Here is a 20,248-nt window from a genome sequence, read left to right as displayed (position 1 = left end):
CGCTTTCATGAAATGATCAAAGCGTTTGGGTTTATACAGATTTATGGAGAATCTTGTATTTACAAGAAAGTGAGTGGGATCTCTATAGCTTTTCTCATACTATATGTGGATGACATACTATTGATGGGAAATGATATAGAACTTTTGGAAAGCATAAAGGCCTGCTTGAATAAGTCTTTTTCTATGAAGTACCTTGGAGAAGATGCTTACATATTAGGCATCAAGATCTATAGAGATAGATCGAGACGCCTCATTGGTCTTTCACAAAGCACATACCTTGACAAGATATTGAAGAAGTTCAATATGGATCAATCCAAGAAGGGGTTCTTGCCTGTATTGCAAGGTGTGAGATTGAGCGCAGCTCAATGCCCGACCTCAGCAGAAGATAGAGAAAAGATGAGTGTCATCCCCTATGCCTCAGCCATAGGCTCTATTATGTATGCCATGTTGTGTACCAGACCTGATGTGAACCTTGCCATAAGTTCGGTAGGGAGGTACCAAAGTGATCCCGGATGGAACACTGGACAATGGTCAAAAATATCCTGAAGTACCTGAAAAGGACTAAGGATATGTTTCTCGTTTATGGAGGTGCTGAAGAGCTCGTCATAAAGGGTTACATCGATGCTAGCTTTGACACAGATCTGGATGACTCCAAGTCACAAACCGGATACGTGTATATTTTGAATGGTGGGGAAGTCAACTAGTGCAGTTGCAAGCAAAGTGTTGTGGCGGTGTCTACATGTGAAGCGGAGTACATAGCTGCTTCGGAAGCAGCACAGGAAGCAGTCTGGATGAAGGAGTTTATCATCGACCTAGGAGTGATTCCCAATGCATCGGGCCCGGTGACTCTCTACCATGAAAACACTGGAGCTATTGCCCTTGCCAAAGAGCCCAGATTTCACAAGAAGACCAGGCACATCAAACGTCGCTTCAACTCCATTCATGAATATATTCAAGATGGAGACATAGATATTTGTAAAGTGCATACGGATCTAAATGTCGTAGATCCGTTGACTAAACCTCTTCCATGAGAAAAACATGATCAGCACCAGAACTCTATGGATTTTCGATTCATCACAATGTAACTAGATTATTGACTCTAGTGCAAGTGGGAGACTGTTGGAAATATGCCCTAAGGCAATAATAAAATGGTTATTATTATATTTCCTTGTTCATGATAATTGTATATTATTCATGCTATAATTGTATTAACCGGAAACCATAATACATGTGTGAATACATTTTTCGATAAAGGGCGACTTTATTATCTCAAAATGTAGCATCAAGCGGATACAAAGCATTATGAGTAACACCCGGCCTCTGCATAACTAAGATGCACACAGCCAAATCCAGAAGTCTCACAAAATTCATGAAATAAAAATCGACACACCGGCAATAGTAGAGTCTTTTAGACCAACACTATGCCTATGTCGAAGAAGGTGGTGGCTCGATCCGTAGGTTATGCTGCCACCCATGTTGGGAAAAAACCTCCGTAGCCACCTGCTCCAATCGCGTACACACCGCCATGAATAGTGGTTGGTACTCCGGCCATTGTAGTATAGACCACGTACGTAGCGAGTGCGTACACCGGAAAATAACCTGTAGAGGAGAAGCATTTTTGTCATTAAAAACCAAATCATTTCTACATAGCCAAAGCGACCAAATTAAGGCATACGCTCCCACCCTTATTAGCGTTTTGAACCTATTTGTAATACCGTCCAACCAATGACCAAAAATATTGGCAACACTTGTGGGCGGATACAAATTTGACGCTATTTGGATGACTGACCACATAGAACGTGCAAACTTGCATTGGAAAAAGAGGTGTTTGATTGTCTCGTCATGAGTACAAAAGGAACACTTCTTACTCCCTCGCCAGTTGCGCCGTGCGAGTTGTCTTTGGTTAACACAACTCCCCTACGGAGATACCACATGAAGATTTTCACTTTTAGTGGAATTTTAGACTTCCAAATTTTCTTATTATTACTCGTTGGTACCTCAGAATGCGTGAGTGCACGGTACATAGAGTCCACTGTGAAAGACCCTGATGTAGTAAGGTTCCAGCGAAACACATCCCGACCTTGTGTCAGGTTAATCGAATCCAGCCGGGATAAAAGATTATGCCATGACACAAGCCGGGGGCCAATCAAATCCCGCCTGAACGAAATATTCGGCGGGGAAGAACCGAGCACGTGCGCAATAGTATTATTCTTATCGCGAGCGATGTTATATAAGGCTGGATATTGTTCTCTGAGACTGGCATTGCCTAGCCAGATGTCTTCCCAGAAACGAATCTCCGACCCGTCCTTTATCGCGAAAGACCCAAAGCAAAAGAGATGTTTCTTTGCCGCCATTAGGCCAGCCCAAAAGTGCGAGTCGCCAGGTTTCCAATATGCCTGGGATACCGCCTTTTGGCCTAGATACTTGTTGCGCAACATGGTTTGCCAAACACCATCCTCGGTAAGAAGTTTAAATAACCATTTACTGAGAAGGGCCTCATTCTTGACCTGCAGGTCATGAATTCCAAGGCCACCTTGGTCTTTAGGCCTACAAACCACGCTCCATTTGGCCAGCCTGTATTTTTTCTTTTCACCATCTCCTTGCCAAAAGAATCTGGATCTAAAGTAGTCCAGTCTTTGCAGGACCCCTTTTTGGAGTTGGAAGAAAGAAATCATATAGAGAACCATATTTGTGAGGACGGAGTTGATCAAAACCAGCCGACCACCAACTGAGAGTAGTTTTCCTTTCCAACTGCTCAACCGTTTCTCTAGACGCTCCTCCACATGCTTCCACTCCACAATGGTGAGACGCCGATAATGTACCGGTATTCCCAGATATTTAATCGGGAATTGGCCAAGTGTGCAACCAAACAGGTCAGCATAATCGGCTGCCGCCTCAACGGCTTCTCCAAAGCAGAACAATTCACTTTTATGAAAGTTAATTTTGAGGCCCGACATTTGCTCAAACGCTGAAAGCAATAGCTTCAGATTTCGAGCTTTGTCTAGGTCATGTTCCATAAAAAGAATCGTGTCATCGGCATATTGCAAAATAGAGAGGCCACCATCCACAAGGTGTGGCACTACTCCCGCAATCTGTCCATCCTGCTTGGCACGCTCAATCAGAATAGCCAACATGTCAGCAACAATGTTAAATAACATTGGGGACATGGGGTCACCCTGTCGTAGTCCTTTTTTTGTTTGAAAGTAATGACCTACATCATCATTGACTTTGATGGCCACACTACCTCCAGTTACAAAATTTTGGATCCACTTGCACCATTTATCGGAGAAACCTTTCATCCTTAGGGCCTGTTGGAGAAAAGACCACTTGACCTTGTCATAGGCTTTTTCAAAGTCAATTTTGAATACCATTCCACTCATGTTTTTCTGGTGCATCTCGTGGACGGTCTCATGAAGGATAACTACACCATCTAGTATATTCCTTCCTTGCATGAAGGCCGTTTGAGATGGCCGAACAACATGGTCAGCTATTGAGTTTAACCTATTCGTAGCTACTTTGGTGAAAATCTTGAAGCTGACATTAAGGAGGCATATGGGTCTGAACTGTTGGATCCGTTCGGCCTCCTTAATTTTCGGCAACAAAACAATCTCACCAAAATTTAGCCTAAATAGGTCAAGTTGATCGTCATGAAGACACTTAAACAACTCCAGAAGGTCAGCCTTAATGATATCCCAGAAATTCTGATAAAATTCTGCGGGAAAACCATCAGGGCCTGGAGCTTTGTTGTGTTCCATTTGGAACACCGCCGCTCTCACCTCCTCTTCCGAGAAAGGTGCCGTGAGGATATTGTTCTCTTCCACCGTGACTTGTGAAATATCATCTATTCGGGCCTCGTCAAGGGTGACATTCCCTTCATCTGGCGCCCCAAAAAGAGATTTGTAGTAGCTGGTGATATACCTTTTGAGCTCCTCCTGACCTTCGATCCGCCCCTCATCTTGTTGGAGACTATGAATATATTTCTTCCTATGTCGACCATTGGCGACCAATTGGAAGTATTTTGTATTACTATCTCCCATTAGGATGAAGTCAGCTTTGGACCTCTGGTAGTATTTGATCTCCTCTTCGCGCAATAGACGGGCAACCTTCACAACATGTTCCTAGTGAGCCTCTAGTTGACTAGCTCGTTGATCAATAGATGGTTATGGTTTCCTGACCATGGACATTGGATGTCATTGATAACGAGATCACATCATTAGGAGAATGATGTGATGGACAAGACCCAATCTTAAGCATAGCACAAGATCGTGTAGTTCGTTTGCTAGTGCTTTTCTAATGTCAAGTATCTTTCCTTAGACCATGAGATTGTGCAACTGCTGGATACCGTAGGAATGCTTTGGGTGTATCAAACGTCACAATGTAATTGTGTGACCATAAAGGTGCACCACATGTATCTTCGAAATTGTCTGTTGGGTTGGCACGAATCGAGACTGGGATTTGCCACTCCGTATGACGGAGAGGTATCTCTTGGCCCACTCGGTAATGCATCATCATAATGAGCTCAATGTGACTAAGGAGTTAGCCATGGGATCATGCGTTACAGAAGAGTAAAGAGACTTGCCGGTAACGAGATTGAATGAGGTACGGGGATACCGACGATCGAATCTCGGGCAAGTAACATATCAATGGACAAAGGGAATTGTATACGGGATTGATCGAATCCCCGACATCGTGGTTCATCTGATGAGATCATCATGGAACATGTGGGAGCCAATATGGGTATCCAGATCCCTCTATTGGTTATTGGACGGAGAGCTGTCTCGGTCATGTCTGCATGGTTCCCGAACCCGTAGGGTCTACACACTTAAGGTTCGGTGACGCTAGAGTTGTAATGGGAAATTATATGTGGTTACCGAAAGTTGTTCGGAGTCCCGGATGAGATCTTGGACATCACGAGGAGTTCTGGAATGGTCCGGAGGTGAAGATTTATATACGGGAAGTCCAGTTTCAGTCGCCGGAAAGGTTCCGGGGATTATCCATATTGTACCGGGACCACCGAAAGGTGTCCGGGGGTCCACCGGGTGGGGCCACCTACCCTGGGGGGCAAAGTGGGCTGAATATGGGTGGGAACCAGCCCCCTAGTGGGCGCCTCCCAAGGGCCCAAGGCTCCTAGGGTTGGAAATCCTAGGGGGTGGGGGCGCTTCCCACCAACTTGGGGGGGCAAGCTCCCCCCTTGGCCGCCGCCCCCCTCTAGATGCATCTAGGGGGGACGGCCCCCTCTCCCCTTCGCCCTATAAATAGAGGGGGTGGGAGGGCAGCCGCACCCCTTCCCCTAGCGCAGCCCTTCCACCTCCTACACCTCCTCCTCCTCTGTAGTGCTTGGCGAAGCCCTGCCGGAGAACCACGAGCTCCACCACCACCACGCCTTTGTGATGTCGGAGTTCTCCCTCAATTTCTCCTTCCCCCTTGCTGGATCAAGAAGGAGGAGACGTCACCGGGTTGTACGTGTGTTGAACGCGGAGGCGTCGTCCCTTCGGCGCTTGGATCGGATCTTCCGCGATTTGAATCGCCGCGAGTACGACTCCATTAACCACATTCTTGTAACGCTTCCGCTTAGCAATCTTCAAGGGTATGAAGATGCACACCCTCTCTCTCGTTGCTAGCATCTCCTAGATTGATCTTGGTGACACCTAGGATTTTTTTTGAATTGTTACTATGATCCCCAACACATAATGCGTCCAGCCCAGCCGCTCGCCGTTGCTGGGACCTCCAACGCCCCGTGGCTCCTTCCTCCCTCCCTCCCTCGGCCTCCTCTCCTCCTTTCCATGTTGGCCAACCAGGATCTCCACCACTGAACGCGTGCCTATGCTGCCTTACCAGTTTTTTCGCAACATCATTTGTGTTGCAGAAGTCCTTCTACAACAACATCAATGTTGCAAAAAAGTTAAGACAAAAAAAATCCACAACATCATTTGTGTTGCAGAAGCCGTTCCGCAACAATACCCATGTTGTGAAAAGTAAGACAAAAAAATCTGCTACAGAACCTCTGTTGCAAATGTTTCTGCAACATGAGATCTGTTGCAAAGGGTCCTGCAGTACTGTATTTGTTGCAGTTGTGCGGAAAGGGCCGGGCCATTGGATGGCGTCAGATCAAACGACCGTGATGGCGACAGATCCTTTAAAAAGATCTGTCGGCCAACGCGTAGCATCGCCCAAATTTGCAACTAACCGGACAAAATTCACGCAAAAATGACAGATTTCATCAAAGTTCAAATAGAACATAGCACAAATCATCCATAGATAGCATGTAAATAAGTCTAGCACAATAATAGTTCAAATTCAACGAGATTAACCGGATGTTCAATAAGTTTTTCATGCACAGATCCTATCGTCCCATACATACTGGACCTTCAGCTTCATCCAACAACGCATGCGCATAAATAAATGTCCCTCTATCCTGTGGTGCATCACGACAACGCGTTCAGGCTACACAATGAATAACAACATCGAATGAATGAATCAATCAACAACTTGAGCAAGAAGCAAAACTTACGATCTCCTCCTTTGCCGTGCGTAATGGTCACCTTGCCTCCACCATATCAACCGCGCCAGAAAACTTGGTGACGGAGGTCTGGATGGCGTACAATCTATAAGATAACGACCTTACATTGCGATCATGGATGATATGCATGTGGTAGGGCGCAACACGCTTTTTGTGCGTGAAATTCATGCACTTGCTGCTAGAAGGTCCCCCATCCACTCCTACCTACGAAATTCATGGATACAACCTACCACGCATCGCACAACTCATCATGCATGGTCGAGTACCCCACCATCATTCTCATACTAAAAAAGACGTGGTGTTCGAAAATAAGCTCAATGGCAAAATAAGCTCAATGGCATTTGACTGAACACCTATTGCGTGGTGTTCGAAAATAAGCTCAATGGCATTTGACTGAACACCTAATGCGTGTGACGTCCATACATGGGGACAGAGTGTACTGGTTGCGGAGGTCCGACGATGCCAGTATGCCGACCAAAGAGGTACAGCAACGGTGTCAGAGGAGGGTGCGGATGATAAGGGACGGAATGAAAGAAAATGGGACCGGAAAGGGGGATTTAATGGGAAGGGTGTTGGAGATGACCTACATCCAATATGAGGGAGTACTAGCGTAGTAATAACACCGCCATTGTGACGATGACATTCACTGTATATCCAGAAAAATCACCACCCTCGCTACAACATGTATAAATCAATGCCCCCTCGCTACAACATGTATAAAACAATCCCCAATTCTCCTAGGACCAGGGCTCACCGAAGGAGATCACACCAACCCAGTACGTATACTTGTACTGCCCTCCACAAGGGGCTCCTCTTCCTGTATGCCAATCAGTCAGTTACATCCAAAGCCATCAATGGGGTGCAGTCTGTGTTATTGCACAAGCTCCGGCATCAGCCTCAGTAGGAATGAAATCTCCCGCTGCGTGAAATTTGGCGTCGACGCGGCATCTTTCACAGCTTGGCTGCTCAGATCATTGATCTCCGTGTCGATCTCCGGGACAGCGATGAGGTCCGAGACGGCCCCCGTGATCTCCGGCACGAGGTCGACGATGACCCCGTTCACCCCCATCAGGTGCTGCATGTACACCGCCTCCGGCACGTTACTGCACATTTCCACAACGGCGTCAGAAACATTTTTAGCATTCAAATTCAGATAAACCCCAGCTCAACTAGGCCGTCATTCCAGAGACGTTGATGAAGAACTAGAGAACCTACTTGAGTGTCCCGTAAGTTAGTAGGGAGAGGTCAGCCTCCTTGATCTTCGGTATGGCAGTCGGGAACCTGAAGACCGCGCGGGCCTCGGACACGATCCCTTGCATGCCAGTGGCGAGGCACAGCTTGACCGCCTCCTCCAACGAGTTCCTCCTCACGTCGGCGTAGACTTCTGTCCCTCCGTTCGTCAAGAAGTACACCTGACAAACATCATAACGATGGCGATCAGTGACGCTCATGGTGTGGAATGGATACAAGTTCCATGTGCTTGCTCTGTCCGGTAATAATATTGCACTTACAGGGTATGTGCTCTGTAGTTTTCGCATGAGCTGCGCAGCATCGGGCTGGAAGCTAGAGAAAATGATAGGCCTATCCTTGGCACACTCGAAGACCACCTGTTCACAAGTTGAAAATCTGATGTGTTAGAACAACAGGTATCAAGCTGTAACCAACCGAAAGTGACTCATGTACTGCAGTAATAGTACATGCCTTGAGGATGGCCTGGAGGATGTGAGTGAGCTCCTCATCTTGGTACACAAGATTGTCATCGAATTTCAGCTCGACATTGAAGCCCAATCTTGGATTGACCTTCTCGAATGCTTCTTGAAGGGTGCAAAGAGGATCATCTGACTGAACGCTCCAATTCAACACCCGGCCGTCCTTCATTTTCCGCAGCAAAGGCTTCCCATTCTGAATTTAGCAATAAGCAATGAATAATCAGATGCATTATGTCAAACTTTATGCAACCACTACTAATGACCAAATGAGCACACTGGTGTTTTGCACTTTCTCCATACCTTGCCTTGCTTGTTTTGTGGGCCATACTGGAGGAAATCTTCCAACTGAAGATCAGTGACACGCTTCTCTGAAATTTTGCCCTGAAAACAGATAGTTCAGGTGAGTTAGGTTGGTTGCTTACAAGTGATATGGAAACAGGAAAACATCAAAGTTGGCAGCATGTCAGGTAGTAGCCTGTTTGGCATGTGCTTTTTGTGGCGGTTTCTACATGGCTGTTCGGATAGCAGCATGGCTGCCGAAATTTCGGGTGTACGCCAACCTTTTGGCCAGCTATTCAGTTTCATTGCCAACATCTGGGCGAGCCCATATGGCAAAATCGTTAGCCAAATAATTGGTGGGCCCATCCAAACAGCCCCTACAATCACTCACCGGGGAAGAGGAAATGATGGAAAGTGATACGCATACAAAGCAAGAGTGCACATATGAACTTACATGCTCCTCAGTAATGATGAAGTTGTCATGGAAGATGATTGGGCAGACGTCCTTGGTGACCTACAAAATTGATATTCATGGTTCTCTTCTCAACATCTTTGCACACTGACTTATTTAGGAGACAAAGAGAGAAGGGCCAGAAGTGAAAAAAATCAGTATCTTCTTTGAACACTTTGAACAAATTTAGCTTTGAAGCAAATTAGGAATGGAAACATTTAGTTGGCGTTTTTGCGCAATAGCACTGTAAGAAGAAAAAAAAAAACGATGGACTAAACGATAGATATATGGGACAGGCAAGATATTTGATCTTGATATAAGTACAAGGTGGAGGTGGGGTTTGGCGTCATCAGATGTACTAGATCGCACTAGTGCAACAGGACAAACGAACAACTAGCTAGTGTACTATCTTGCATGAGTGCTGCTTCAGGTACGACAAAAGTTGTACGATCGCAACGACCCTGAATAGACGACATCGTTGATGCAGCCTCGTCACAGTCCACTGTAATATCGTATCAACATCGGATACATCAAGAATATAACGACATTTCGAACAAACCAATCTAGGACCAAATCTTTAATCTGTCAAATTACGTCTATTGGTTTGGGTCTGCCTAAGAGGCTAAGACACATCTATATTTGCCCTAGTTACACATTAGACTCGGTCAAACATAAAAAAAAAAAGAATATCCACACAAATCTTCGCAAAAAATTATTGATACAGGATTTGCAATATTAGAGCAACTCCGAGAGCTCCCATAAAAATCTTCTTATAGGATGACTGTATAATTTAGGAAAAGTTTTCTAACACCTACTTTTTTCAGTTCCCGTAAAACTTCTGCCCATAAAATACTTCCCCATCTCAAAATAAGTGTCTCAACTTTGTACTAGCTCTAGTACAAATTTATACTAAGCTCAAGACACTTATTTTGGAACGGAGGAAGTATAAATTTGCATTTTTCATTCAAAAAGGCGTTGGGGCCGCAAGTCAGTGACAACGTGTGTCCATGGTGGCCGGCGTCCGTGAAATTTCAGGCGGTTATCCACAGACATAAGGCTGGTTATAATGGAGAGTATCATATACTAGTATCATGCATATGATACTAGTGTATGATACTACATCCGTAATGCAAAGTATCATATGTTGGTATCATAGAGTACTACATTTATTGCCATGCATGACACAAAGTAGCACATCATTTAATATGATACGGTATCATGATATGATACTCAAACATCTCTTTCTTCATTTAATTCTATGTCATCTCATCAAAATTGCTTAGTTGGCATGCATGATACTACCTATGATAATACCATTACGGGCAGCCTAGTTATATGAAAAGATCATCTACCAATAAACTAGGAGGATGGAGGAGGTATTTTTACAGAATCCCGTAAAAAATATTGCGCAGGCTTTTTTTACTCTAACTTCCCGTAAATGGAAGTGTTCGCAGGGATACTGGAGCTATCCGAGTTGCTCTTAGGGGACATGTTAGATGCTTTAGCAAAACTATTGTGGTTTTAAACTGTGTTAGTACAAGTTTTTGTGAATTATTTAGGAGTACTGGAGTATTATTTTGTGCTGGTGAGCTGGTCAGATCTGGAGAGCTCGATGAGCCGCCCCACTACTCCACATGGGAGGCCACCGCGGCGCACGTGGGGTCGCTTCGTTACGCGGCGACCTTCCCCTTTCCCTTTCCCCAGCGGCGACACGGCAAAACGTGCTCGAGCCGCTCCGGACGGCCACGTCGCCATCAACAAAGATCCCCTAGACCGGACACACTACACCGAGGAGAGCTACACCAGTTCCTGGAAGCCCGGGACCCGCGTAGACCGAACCCATACACCCGTTCCTTTCCTCGGAACCCGCGCAAGTGCGTAACAGAGGCCTAACAAATTAATTAATTAACGTAGCACGCAGGGGAGGTGGGAGGGATTCGATTGGAGGGGACGGAATCGAGATCTTCTTCATACCTGGACGTCGAACTCGACGTAGTCGACGGCGAAGCGCGCCGCCTCGTTGAACGACCGGACCGAGTTCTCCTTCACCTCCTGCAGCCGCCGGTCCGGCGACGCCAGCGCGTTCATCCCCTTGCCGCGGTGCCCGATCACCGCGAACCGCCGGCCCGCGCCGCGCTGCTGCCTCTTCATCGTCGCCACCGACTCCGCGTCTGCGGTCGCACGCGCGCGCGTTATTACCGGCCGATTGATGACCAACCGAAAAGTAGAGACGCGGGGACGAAAGGAACAGCGGCGCGTACCGAGGACCCGCGCGGCGGCGGTGAGGTGGTCCGGCACGACGACGTCGAGGGTGGGGACGTCGGCGACGCGCGCGGCCTTGAGCAGGGCCATTGATCGGTCGACCGATGTGTTATATACGTACGCACACGTGCGGCGTGCCGAATTGGTGGGGATTTCGGACAGCGAGCGCCGGGGTGGGTTCGGCGAGGAGAGGAGAAGGAGGGGGGTTCGATGGCTGGCTGGCTGGCGAGTTGCAACGGGCGGGGAAAGGAGTTTATATGGACGGACGGATGGACGCCGGAGTTGAATGTGATGCCGGAGCGAGAATATTCCAGGGTGCCGCTCGGGCTCCCGGGTTTATCCTCCGGGATATTCGCTTTGCCGCATCGCCTTTTCGTTCCGGACAGGTCTCCTGTCCTATTTTTACGTCACCCTGTCTCGCTTTTCCTTCTCTCTCTCTCTCTCTCTCTCTCTCTCTCTCTCTCTCTTTTTTGAAAAACATGTGTAACTTTAATTATTTTTATAGATTTTTTAGATTTCTAGAGAGAGGAAAAAGTCCATAAAAGAAGAAGCCTCAGATCAGATGAGGCTGAACATCGGCAATCAGCACAAAATCCCCGTTCCAACCTTGCGCTAGCTTATGGGCCAGCGCAATCCTGCCTCTCTTCTAAAATCGCCTCAATGGGAGACCTCCTGGAAATTGCCCAGCACGTCTTCCACGTCAGCCATGACTGGTATAGGCCTGAATTATCCTGCCTCTTGGGATCCAGCAAGAAGATAACCTTGCACAGTCAGACTCCACGCAGATGGGACCTCGACAGAATCCCAACAATTCTGTTAACCCGGTTTGCACGGCCAAAGCCTTGTTGGGTGAGTTAGCATTTTTTTGATTGACTAATTTAATTCATGAATAAATTATAAATATAGGACAATATATTAAACTCATAGCGATATCTTGTCACGTAAGCACTGTCAGACCCAGAGTGGTCTGAAGAACTAGATTCAGAGATTTAAGACTGAACTTGACGATTTCATTCACTTTCAGAGGAAAGATCTGTGCATTCTAACTCGTCGTAGAGGAACCTAAGCCAGCCAGGAACACTAGCGGCGGTAAGGGGGAAACCCTAAAATAAGAATATGGTTCTCCGTCGAGCTGGAGTCCTGGCTTTATAGCCTTACAAGTTGGAAGAAAGTATAAAAGAACAGGCGGCACTCTAGTTCTTGCCGGAAAGGTGAACAACGCCATGTGAGCCATCCGCAGCCGTTCGATGCGGAATGGACGCGATCCAGGGCTTCATAACCCAACGACCTTGTGTAGCGTCGGATCGCAGATGGACGTCTTCCTGAGCTTCGCGCCACTGACTTGAATTCAAAACTTAACTGAATCTTGTCGCATATGCTATGTCCTTCAGCAGGTTGTTACTCGGGTCCTGACAACTCCCCCTCATCGACACCGGACCTGTCCTCAGTGTTGGTGAAATCAGGAAAAACTTTCTGTATGAAGGTTGCATCTTCCCATGTGGCATCTTCTTCCTTCATGTTACTCCATTTGACGAGCCATCATACCACAAGGATTCGTATATCTCCTTCTGTTCGAGGAATGACTTTTCTTTCGAGCAATTTCTCCGGTTCCAGAAGAATGATACCATCAGCATTGAGAAGAGGGGGCTTTTGATTAGGGATTGCTTGAGGACCCAAATGTTTCTTCAATTGACTGACATGGAAAGTGGGGTGTAATTTGCAGTCCCCAGGGAGCAAGAGCCTGTAAGAGACATTTCCAATTTTCGGAAGTACTCTGAAGGGCCCATAGTATCTAGAATGCAGTTTTAGGAATCTTTGAACACTCAAAGTAGTATGCCTCTAAGGTTGGGGCTTGAGGTAGACCATATCACCCACTTGCAGAGTTCTCTCTCACCTATTTTTGTCTGCATGATGTTTCATTCTGGCTTGAGCTTTGAGCAGGTTCTCTTTAATTTGGGTTGTTGTTTGCTCTGCAGTAAGGACAAAAGGGAAATTCTCCACTTGTTCAGCAGGGTATAGGGTTGCTTCATAAAGCATGTTAGGTGGTCTATTGTATAAAGCTTGGAAGGGGTTATCTTCAGTGATGTATGGTAATTGGTATTGTACCACCATTCAGCAAGAGATAACCAGTTCATCCATTTCTTGGGTTGCAAGAAGGCCATGCATCTTAGATAGTTTTCCAAGCATTGATTCACTCTTTCCCTCTGGCCATTAGATTATGGATGGTAAGAAGTGCTCATGTGCAACTTGATGCCCAGCTCTTTAAATAGCTCCTGCCAGAGATGGCTGGTGAAAATTATATCTCTGTCGGTGACAATGACTGAAGGAAGCCATGTAATTTGAAGATATTGTCAGTTAAGGCCTTAGCAACCGATTGGGCATCGATTGGGTGTTTCATAGCAATGAAATGGATGTATTTGGTGAATCTGTCCACTACTACCAATATCAAGTCTTTATTGCCAGAAGTAGGTAGCCCTTCTACATATTCCATACTGATGTGACACCAAGCAAAATCAAGGAGGGCAAGGACAAGGGCTTGGGTCATTTTGTGTTTCAATGTGTTGAAAGCTTCCATTTGCTCATTTGCACACTTGAAATTGTCCTTCTTCAAAGATTTAAACAGGGGTTTGCAAACAAACCCATAGTTTTGTATGAATCTTCTATAGTAACCAGTGAGGCCCAAGAAACTTCTTAGTTGAGTGACATTTTCAGGTGTGGGCCACTGAAAGGATCGAGATGGACCTAGAGGGGGGTGAATAGGTACAATTACAAATTTTAGTTATTACTTAGCAATTTTAGGCAATAGTGCGAAATATGAAGGTGAGCCTAACAATTGCGAGTGAGTACTAAGTACTAAGCAAGTAACACGAGCATGTAAGTAAGCAAGCACAATATGATATAAGTAAGTGCTAAGAGACAAGTAACCACAAGTAGAAAGTTAGGGTTAGGAATAACCGCAACTCGGGAGACGAGGATGTATGCCGATGTTCACTTCCTTGGAGGGAAGCTAGTCACCGTTAGAGAGGTGGATGTTACCACGAAGGCACACCAACGCCACGAAGGCTCACCCTATTCTCCCTTTGAGACAACACCACCGAGGCGTTTCTCAACCACTAGTGGTAAACCTTGGGGTGGTCTCCAAACCCTCACAAACTTTTCCGGGGGTAATCACAAAGGTTGATTCCTCTCCGAAAGACTCCTACCGCCTAGGAGTCTCCAACATCCAAGAGTAATAAGAACGTTGGGGAAAAGCTCAAGACTTGCTCAAATCACAAATTCCTTCGGTGCAAAGAAGGGGAAGGAGTGGATCTATCACTTGATTGGAGAACTTCTCTCAAATGTTCCCAAATCCCTTGGGAATCTAGGATTTGGTGTAGGGGATTGAGAGAGAGAGAGAGTTAAAAGTGTTCTTGGCAAGCTCAAAGTGAATGGTCAACTTCATCCCGTGGAAGGGAGAAGCCTATATATAGTGGGTGTGGAAAAAGTGACCATTTGAGCCACTTAAGTGCACAGAAGGGGTCGAACGTCCGGACAAAACCAGACGTCCGGTGGCACAAATATGTCTGGACGTCCGACAGTTATCGGTTGTCCAGCCGCTGGGAACACATAAGCCACGAATCTATACACATCACATGGACGTCCGAGACGTGTCGGTCATCCGGAGCCCGAACGTCCGGAGAGGCCCGAAAATCCATAAATATGGTTCTGTGGTGGAAATACCGGACGTCTGAGACGTGCCGGTCGTCCGGAGAGGTCCGGAAATCCGTGAATAACATTCTGTTGGTGAAACACCGGATGACCGTAGAGAGTCGGACGTCCGGACAACTGAGAGGGATCGGACGTCTGTAGAGTACCGGACGACCGGAGAGAAAAACTGGAGTTGTGGTGAGCAAATCTTTCACTAGTTCCAACGATCCCCTCTTAATAGTGCGGGATCCCTATACTCAAGAACAAACCGTAAACAAAGCCAAGGCTAATGTCTTGTATCTCCAATCTTGAGTTATATGCATTTGTCCCTAGTCATGATCCACACACGGCCTTCGAGACATAATCCTGAGATATACTTGATAAACATGATTAGTCCCAACATACATGTTGTCATCAACATCAAAATATGATTAAGGGCATGATTGAACTTTCAATCTCCCCCTTTTTGGTAGTTGATGACAACATATATGCACACACATAAAAATAAAAATCGAAAGGATTTGTTGTGGAGCTCAATAAACAAAGAATAAGCAAGGAGAGAGCTCCCCCTCAATATGATACCATAGAGAATAAACATGAAGAGAGCTCCCCCTCAATATGATACCAACACAACCAAATCTCATACACAAGATAATCAAGACAATAAGCTCCATATAGGTTCATCACTCATAGCATAGAACATAAGTTTCTACAATCTCATAACATGAGTTCGATACAAGCTAATCAATAACATATCAATGAGTTCGATTACAAGCTAACAAGCTAATATCATAGTATGCATAGTGCCTACTCCCCCTTGGCATCAAATACCCAAAAGGGGTGCATAACAGCATCAGAGAGCATCATCATCATCATCATCATCATGTGCACCACTGCCACCAGCCTCGTCAAAGAAGTCAGCCCACTCAGGACCCGAGGGAAAACCAAAATCAGAAGGTGGCTCATCAGGAAAACGGTCATCATCACTCACATCGAACACTCCGGAGTCTCTCAGACGAGTCTTCAGAGCATTCTTGGAGGTGATAAGGCGCGTTACAACAGCGTGATTTTGGGAGCAGGTAAACGAAACAACCTTCATCAAGGCAGAGTGGGCCTTCCCCAGAAAGCGAGCAATGCGACCAAAGGGTGCAGATCCAGAGGGAGCAGAACGAGGGATGCTAGCAGCAGTGCGGCGCGGATGAGCAGAAGAGGAAGAGTCCTTGGGAACATAGTTATCGGCCATGTGTGTGGGAATGACCCATCGCTCATGCAAATGAGTGCGGGCAATAGGAAACGAAGCCACACTCTCGATGAAAGCCTGAAGAAAGGGAGCATGAGGAAAGGCCCGCTTGTGCTGAAACGAAGCGAGGCGAATCTCATGCCATAGAAAATGAGGCACATTGATCTTCCCTTTCGGAGCCGTATAGAGGCGATGCATGAGATCGATGCAGTAGCTACTGTAGGACCCCTTGTCACCCATCTTAGGATAAATGGTGTGAATGACACATTGATAGATAATGAAGAAAGGAGCACGCCAAATGGAAACTTGGTTAAAACCCTTATGTTTCTCATCATCAGTCAGTTGGGGTATGGGGTTGATAAGATCAGCACATGCATCAGGGCCCTTGGGTCTATGGTCGGGGTAATCATTGTGAATTTTGAACCCGGTGTCAAGAAAACCAAGGGCAATAACAAATTGAGAGTAGGAAGCTGAGAGCTTTGTGTCGGCGGTCATCCAAGTAACAGTGTTATTTAGACCAAAAAAGCATGTGGCATAAAATTGATGAATGGTGGCTTGGTTAAAGTCATGTTGAAATGTAAATGGGGCAGCAAGATTGGAGGACTCAATGAGCTTAATAGCCCCGGGATATTTTTCCGAATGAGTATGAATATGCTCTAAATCAATGCACAAATGCAGAGAAAGACCCTTAGGAATGATGATAGTGGTAAAAATGTCAGCTTGGACATTAGTGCGAAAACGAGGGTCCCTAGAGTCATGAGCAACCGTAAATTGATCAACATCACGACGCAACTTAAGATAGGAGCCAATGAGAACCAGGTTGAACCGCTTAACGTGACGGCCGTGTGGTAAAGGAGGTTCAAGTGAGATATGACGAGCATCACTGTGAGGTTGGACCGGAGGAGGAGGAGGCTGGAAGGTGGGCCACCGAGTCCCGGGCTTGGGAGCAGTGGTGCGAACAGGGACAGGCTCTCCACGCTCCATATGAGCCAGCTCATCTTCATAATCAGAGCCCTCCGATGAGTCGTCGCTTGGAGACCGGCGAGGAGGAGGAACACGCTTCCTAGGACGAGCCTGTTCTTGGGAATCATCGGAATCACCGCGATGTGAGGGACGAGAGGACCCAGATGGGGGGTCCTTGTGAGTAGTGCTCTTGGTCTTCACCATTCTGACCTAGAAGAGGAGGGAAACCCAAATCAACAACCCACCACCAGATCGACGAATCGATGGATGAGAGAAGAAGAGATGGGTGCTACCTTGGAGTGAAGAACACAGAGGGAGACAACGACCGGAGATAATCAGTCAGCGGGCTGAGTGGCCACAGCGAGCGGCATGACGATGACGAGGAACTCGAGCGGGGATAGGGGCGACCCGAGCGGCCACGGTGAGTGGCGTGCCAACTGCGAGGGCCCCGAGCGGTGAGCGGCCATGGCGAGGGGCTCGGGCAGCGTGCGGCCGCGGCGAGGAGCCGCAAGACAGGGGCGGCGGCGATGGGGAATAGAGGAGAGGGGGCGAATGGATTAGGGTAACTGACTCGAAAACCCACCCCGCGCTATATATAGGTGCCTAAGAAATCGTCCGGACGACCGGAGATTTACGGACGTCCGGTGCCTGGGCGAGGAAAAAAATGAACGGACGTCCGGATAGGCCGGACGACCGGGCTGAGGTCAGCAGAAAGCTTTTTACGGAGGACCGGAGCGCGATAGACGTCCGGTGTCGGACAAACGTCCGGACGACCGAGAATCCACGGACGTCCAGCGCCTGGGACAGGAAAAGATACCAGAGAAAATTTTACGGACGTCCGGTACATAACGGACGTCCGGAAGCATATACAAATTTTTGAGAGGAGTAGGGTGCAATTATTTGTGCTACTAATCATGATTAGGAGATGATGATTACCGTACGTAGTAAGAATTTCTGTTAAGCAACGAGTATCCTATGCCAACAATAATAAAACATATACCGCTCATATATTTTTTTAATGACAAGAGTGGTGGCTACTGCCATCATGTATGAGTATACGTGACATGGCACGTAAAGATTGGAACTTTGAGTGCATAATCACTACTCCATCATGGAAAGCACCATAGTTAGATGTCATGGTAGCTTTGAGAGTGTTTGTTCTTTTTATGCATTTCATAGGGTGAGGATACTCATGAGTTGAGTGTCTCCCCCTAAATATATGCCTACATCAAGACAAGACATTAAGTTCATGCATGAATGGGTGCTAGATTTCACATAATATTGTCAAGCTCCAAGATACCAAGTTCACGCCTAAGTCGACAAAACCTTGCTTCATCCAATGGTTTGGTGAAAATATCTGCTAGTTGCAAATCTATACCAACATGATCGATGTGAATATCACCCTTTTACACATGATCTCTCTCAAGAAGTGATACCTAATATCAATGTGCTTAGTGCGGAGATGATCCTTGGGGTTCTCAGCAATATTGCTGGCACTTTAATTATCACATAGGAGAGGCACATGTCTATAAGTGATACTGTAATCCTTCAAGATTTGTCTCATCCATAGTAATTGAGTTGCACAACTAGCGGATGCAATGTATTCAACTTCTGCGGTAGAGAGGGCAATACAATTTTGTTTCTTCGAGGACCAACTTACCAAGGAGCGTCCAAGAAACTGACATGCGCCAGAGGTGGACTTACGATCCACTTTGTCTCCAGCCCAATCCGCATCCGTGTACCCAATGAGATCGAACTTAGCATCCTTGGGATACCATAAACCGAACTTTGGGGTGTGAACAAGGTATCTAAGAATATGCTTAACCGCCTTATGATGACTTTCCCTAGGGGAAACTTAAAATCTAACACACATGCATACACCGAACATGATGTCCGGTCTAGATGCACAAAGGTAAAGCAATGAACCAATCATAGAGCGGTAAAATAGATGGGTCGAAAGGAATACCATTTGTGTCTTCAGTGAGTTCAATTTTGGTTGGCATGGGTGTCTTGCATGGACTAGCATCAGACATGCCAAACTTCTCTAGGATATCCTTGAGGTATTTTGCTTGAGACAAGAAATTTCCTTCTTGAAATTGTTGAATTTGAAATCTGAGAAAGAACTTCAAATCCGCATTGAGTGACATTTCAAAATTCTTGGTCATTGAAGCCGCAAACTTCTTGCACAAATGAATGTTAGGAGAACCAAAAATGATATCATCTACATAGATTTGGCATAAGATCAAATCACCCTTGTCCCTCTTAGTAAAAAGAGTGGGATCGATCACCCTTTCACAAAACCATCATCAAGTTAAAACTTCTTAAAATGATCATACCAAGAACGAGGTGCTTGTTTGAGGCCATACAAAGCCTTATGAAGTTTATACACATAGTATTTGTGATCGGGATCAACGAACCCAGGTGGTTGTGACACATATACTTCTTCTTGTAGAGGATCGTTAAGGAAAGCACTCTTCACATCCATTTGATGTAAAGTAAAACCATTGAAAGCGGCATAAGCAAGTAAGATGTGGATGGATTCAAGACGGGCAACGGGGGCAAAGGTCTCACCAAAGTCCAAACCTTCAACTTGTGAGTACCCTTGTGCCACTAACCTTGCCTTGTTACGGATGATTACACCATTCTCATCTTGCTTGTTCTTGAAAATCCATTTTGTTCCAATGATGTTGTGCTCGGTAGGTGGCCTCTTGACTAATGACCATACTTGATTGCGTTCAAAACTGTTCAACTCTTCTTGCATAGCAATGAGCCAATCATTGTCCATCAATGCATCTTGTACCTTGAGGGGCTCAATGCTATGTATTGAGCTTGCGTTGGTTTTCCTTGAAGAGGAAAGGGTGATGCAGCAATAGTAGCGTAAGTATTTCCCTCAGTTTTTGAGAACCAAGGTATCAATCTAGTAGGAGGCTCCTCAAAAGTCCCACGCACCTACACAAACAAACAAAGAACTCGCAACCAACGCAATAAAGGGGTTGTCAATCCCTTCACGGCCACTTGCGAAAGTGAGATCTAATAGAGATAGTATGATAAGATAAATATATTTTTGGTATTTTATATTATAGATGCAAAAAGTAAAGATGCAAATAAAAGTAGATTGGGAGAAAATATGATAAGAG

At 46.1% G+C, this 20,248-nt stretch overlaps 1 protein-coding gene across 2 annotated transcripts; it reads right to left on the bottom strand.

The window, feature by feature from the left end:
• Positions 1-7,131: 7,131 nt before the first annotated feature.
• On the bottom strand, positions 7,132-11,471 carry LOC123071179 (glycerophosphodiester phosphodiesterase GDPD1, chloroplastic). Of its 2 annotated transcripts, XM_044494691.1 has the most exons (8): positions 11,221-11,465; positions 10,934-11,130; positions 8,963-9,022; positions 8,530-8,610; positions 8,222-8,422; positions 8,032-8,127; positions 7,736-7,932; positions 7,132-7,623 (listed from the first exon to the last, which is right to left on the bottom strand). In XM_044494691.1, the coding sequence occupies exons 1-8, from the start codon at positions 11,309-11,311 to the stop codon at positions 7,392-7,394; spliced, it is 1,155 nt and encodes a 384-aa protein (XP_044350626.1). In that variant the 5' UTR covers positions 11,312-11,465; the 3' UTR covers positions 7,132-7,391. The 2 variants fall into 2 exon arrangements, with proteins under 2 accessions (XP_044350626.1, XP_044350625.1); XM_044494690.1 differs by having other exon boundaries at positions 10,934-11,471.
• Positions 11,472-20,248: the final 8,777 nt, after the last annotated feature.

This window comes from Triticum aestivum, chromosome 3B (assembly GCF_018294505.1).
Source record: "Triticum aestivum cultivar Chinese Spring chromosome 3B, IWGSC CS RefSeq v2.1, whole genome shotgun sequence".
NCBI lineage: Eukaryota > Viridiplantae > Streptophyta > Magnoliopsida > Poales > Poaceae > Triticum > Triticum aestivum.
Note: the sequence above shows the minus strand (reverse complement) of the source record. Positions and strands in the feature narration are given on the sequence as shown.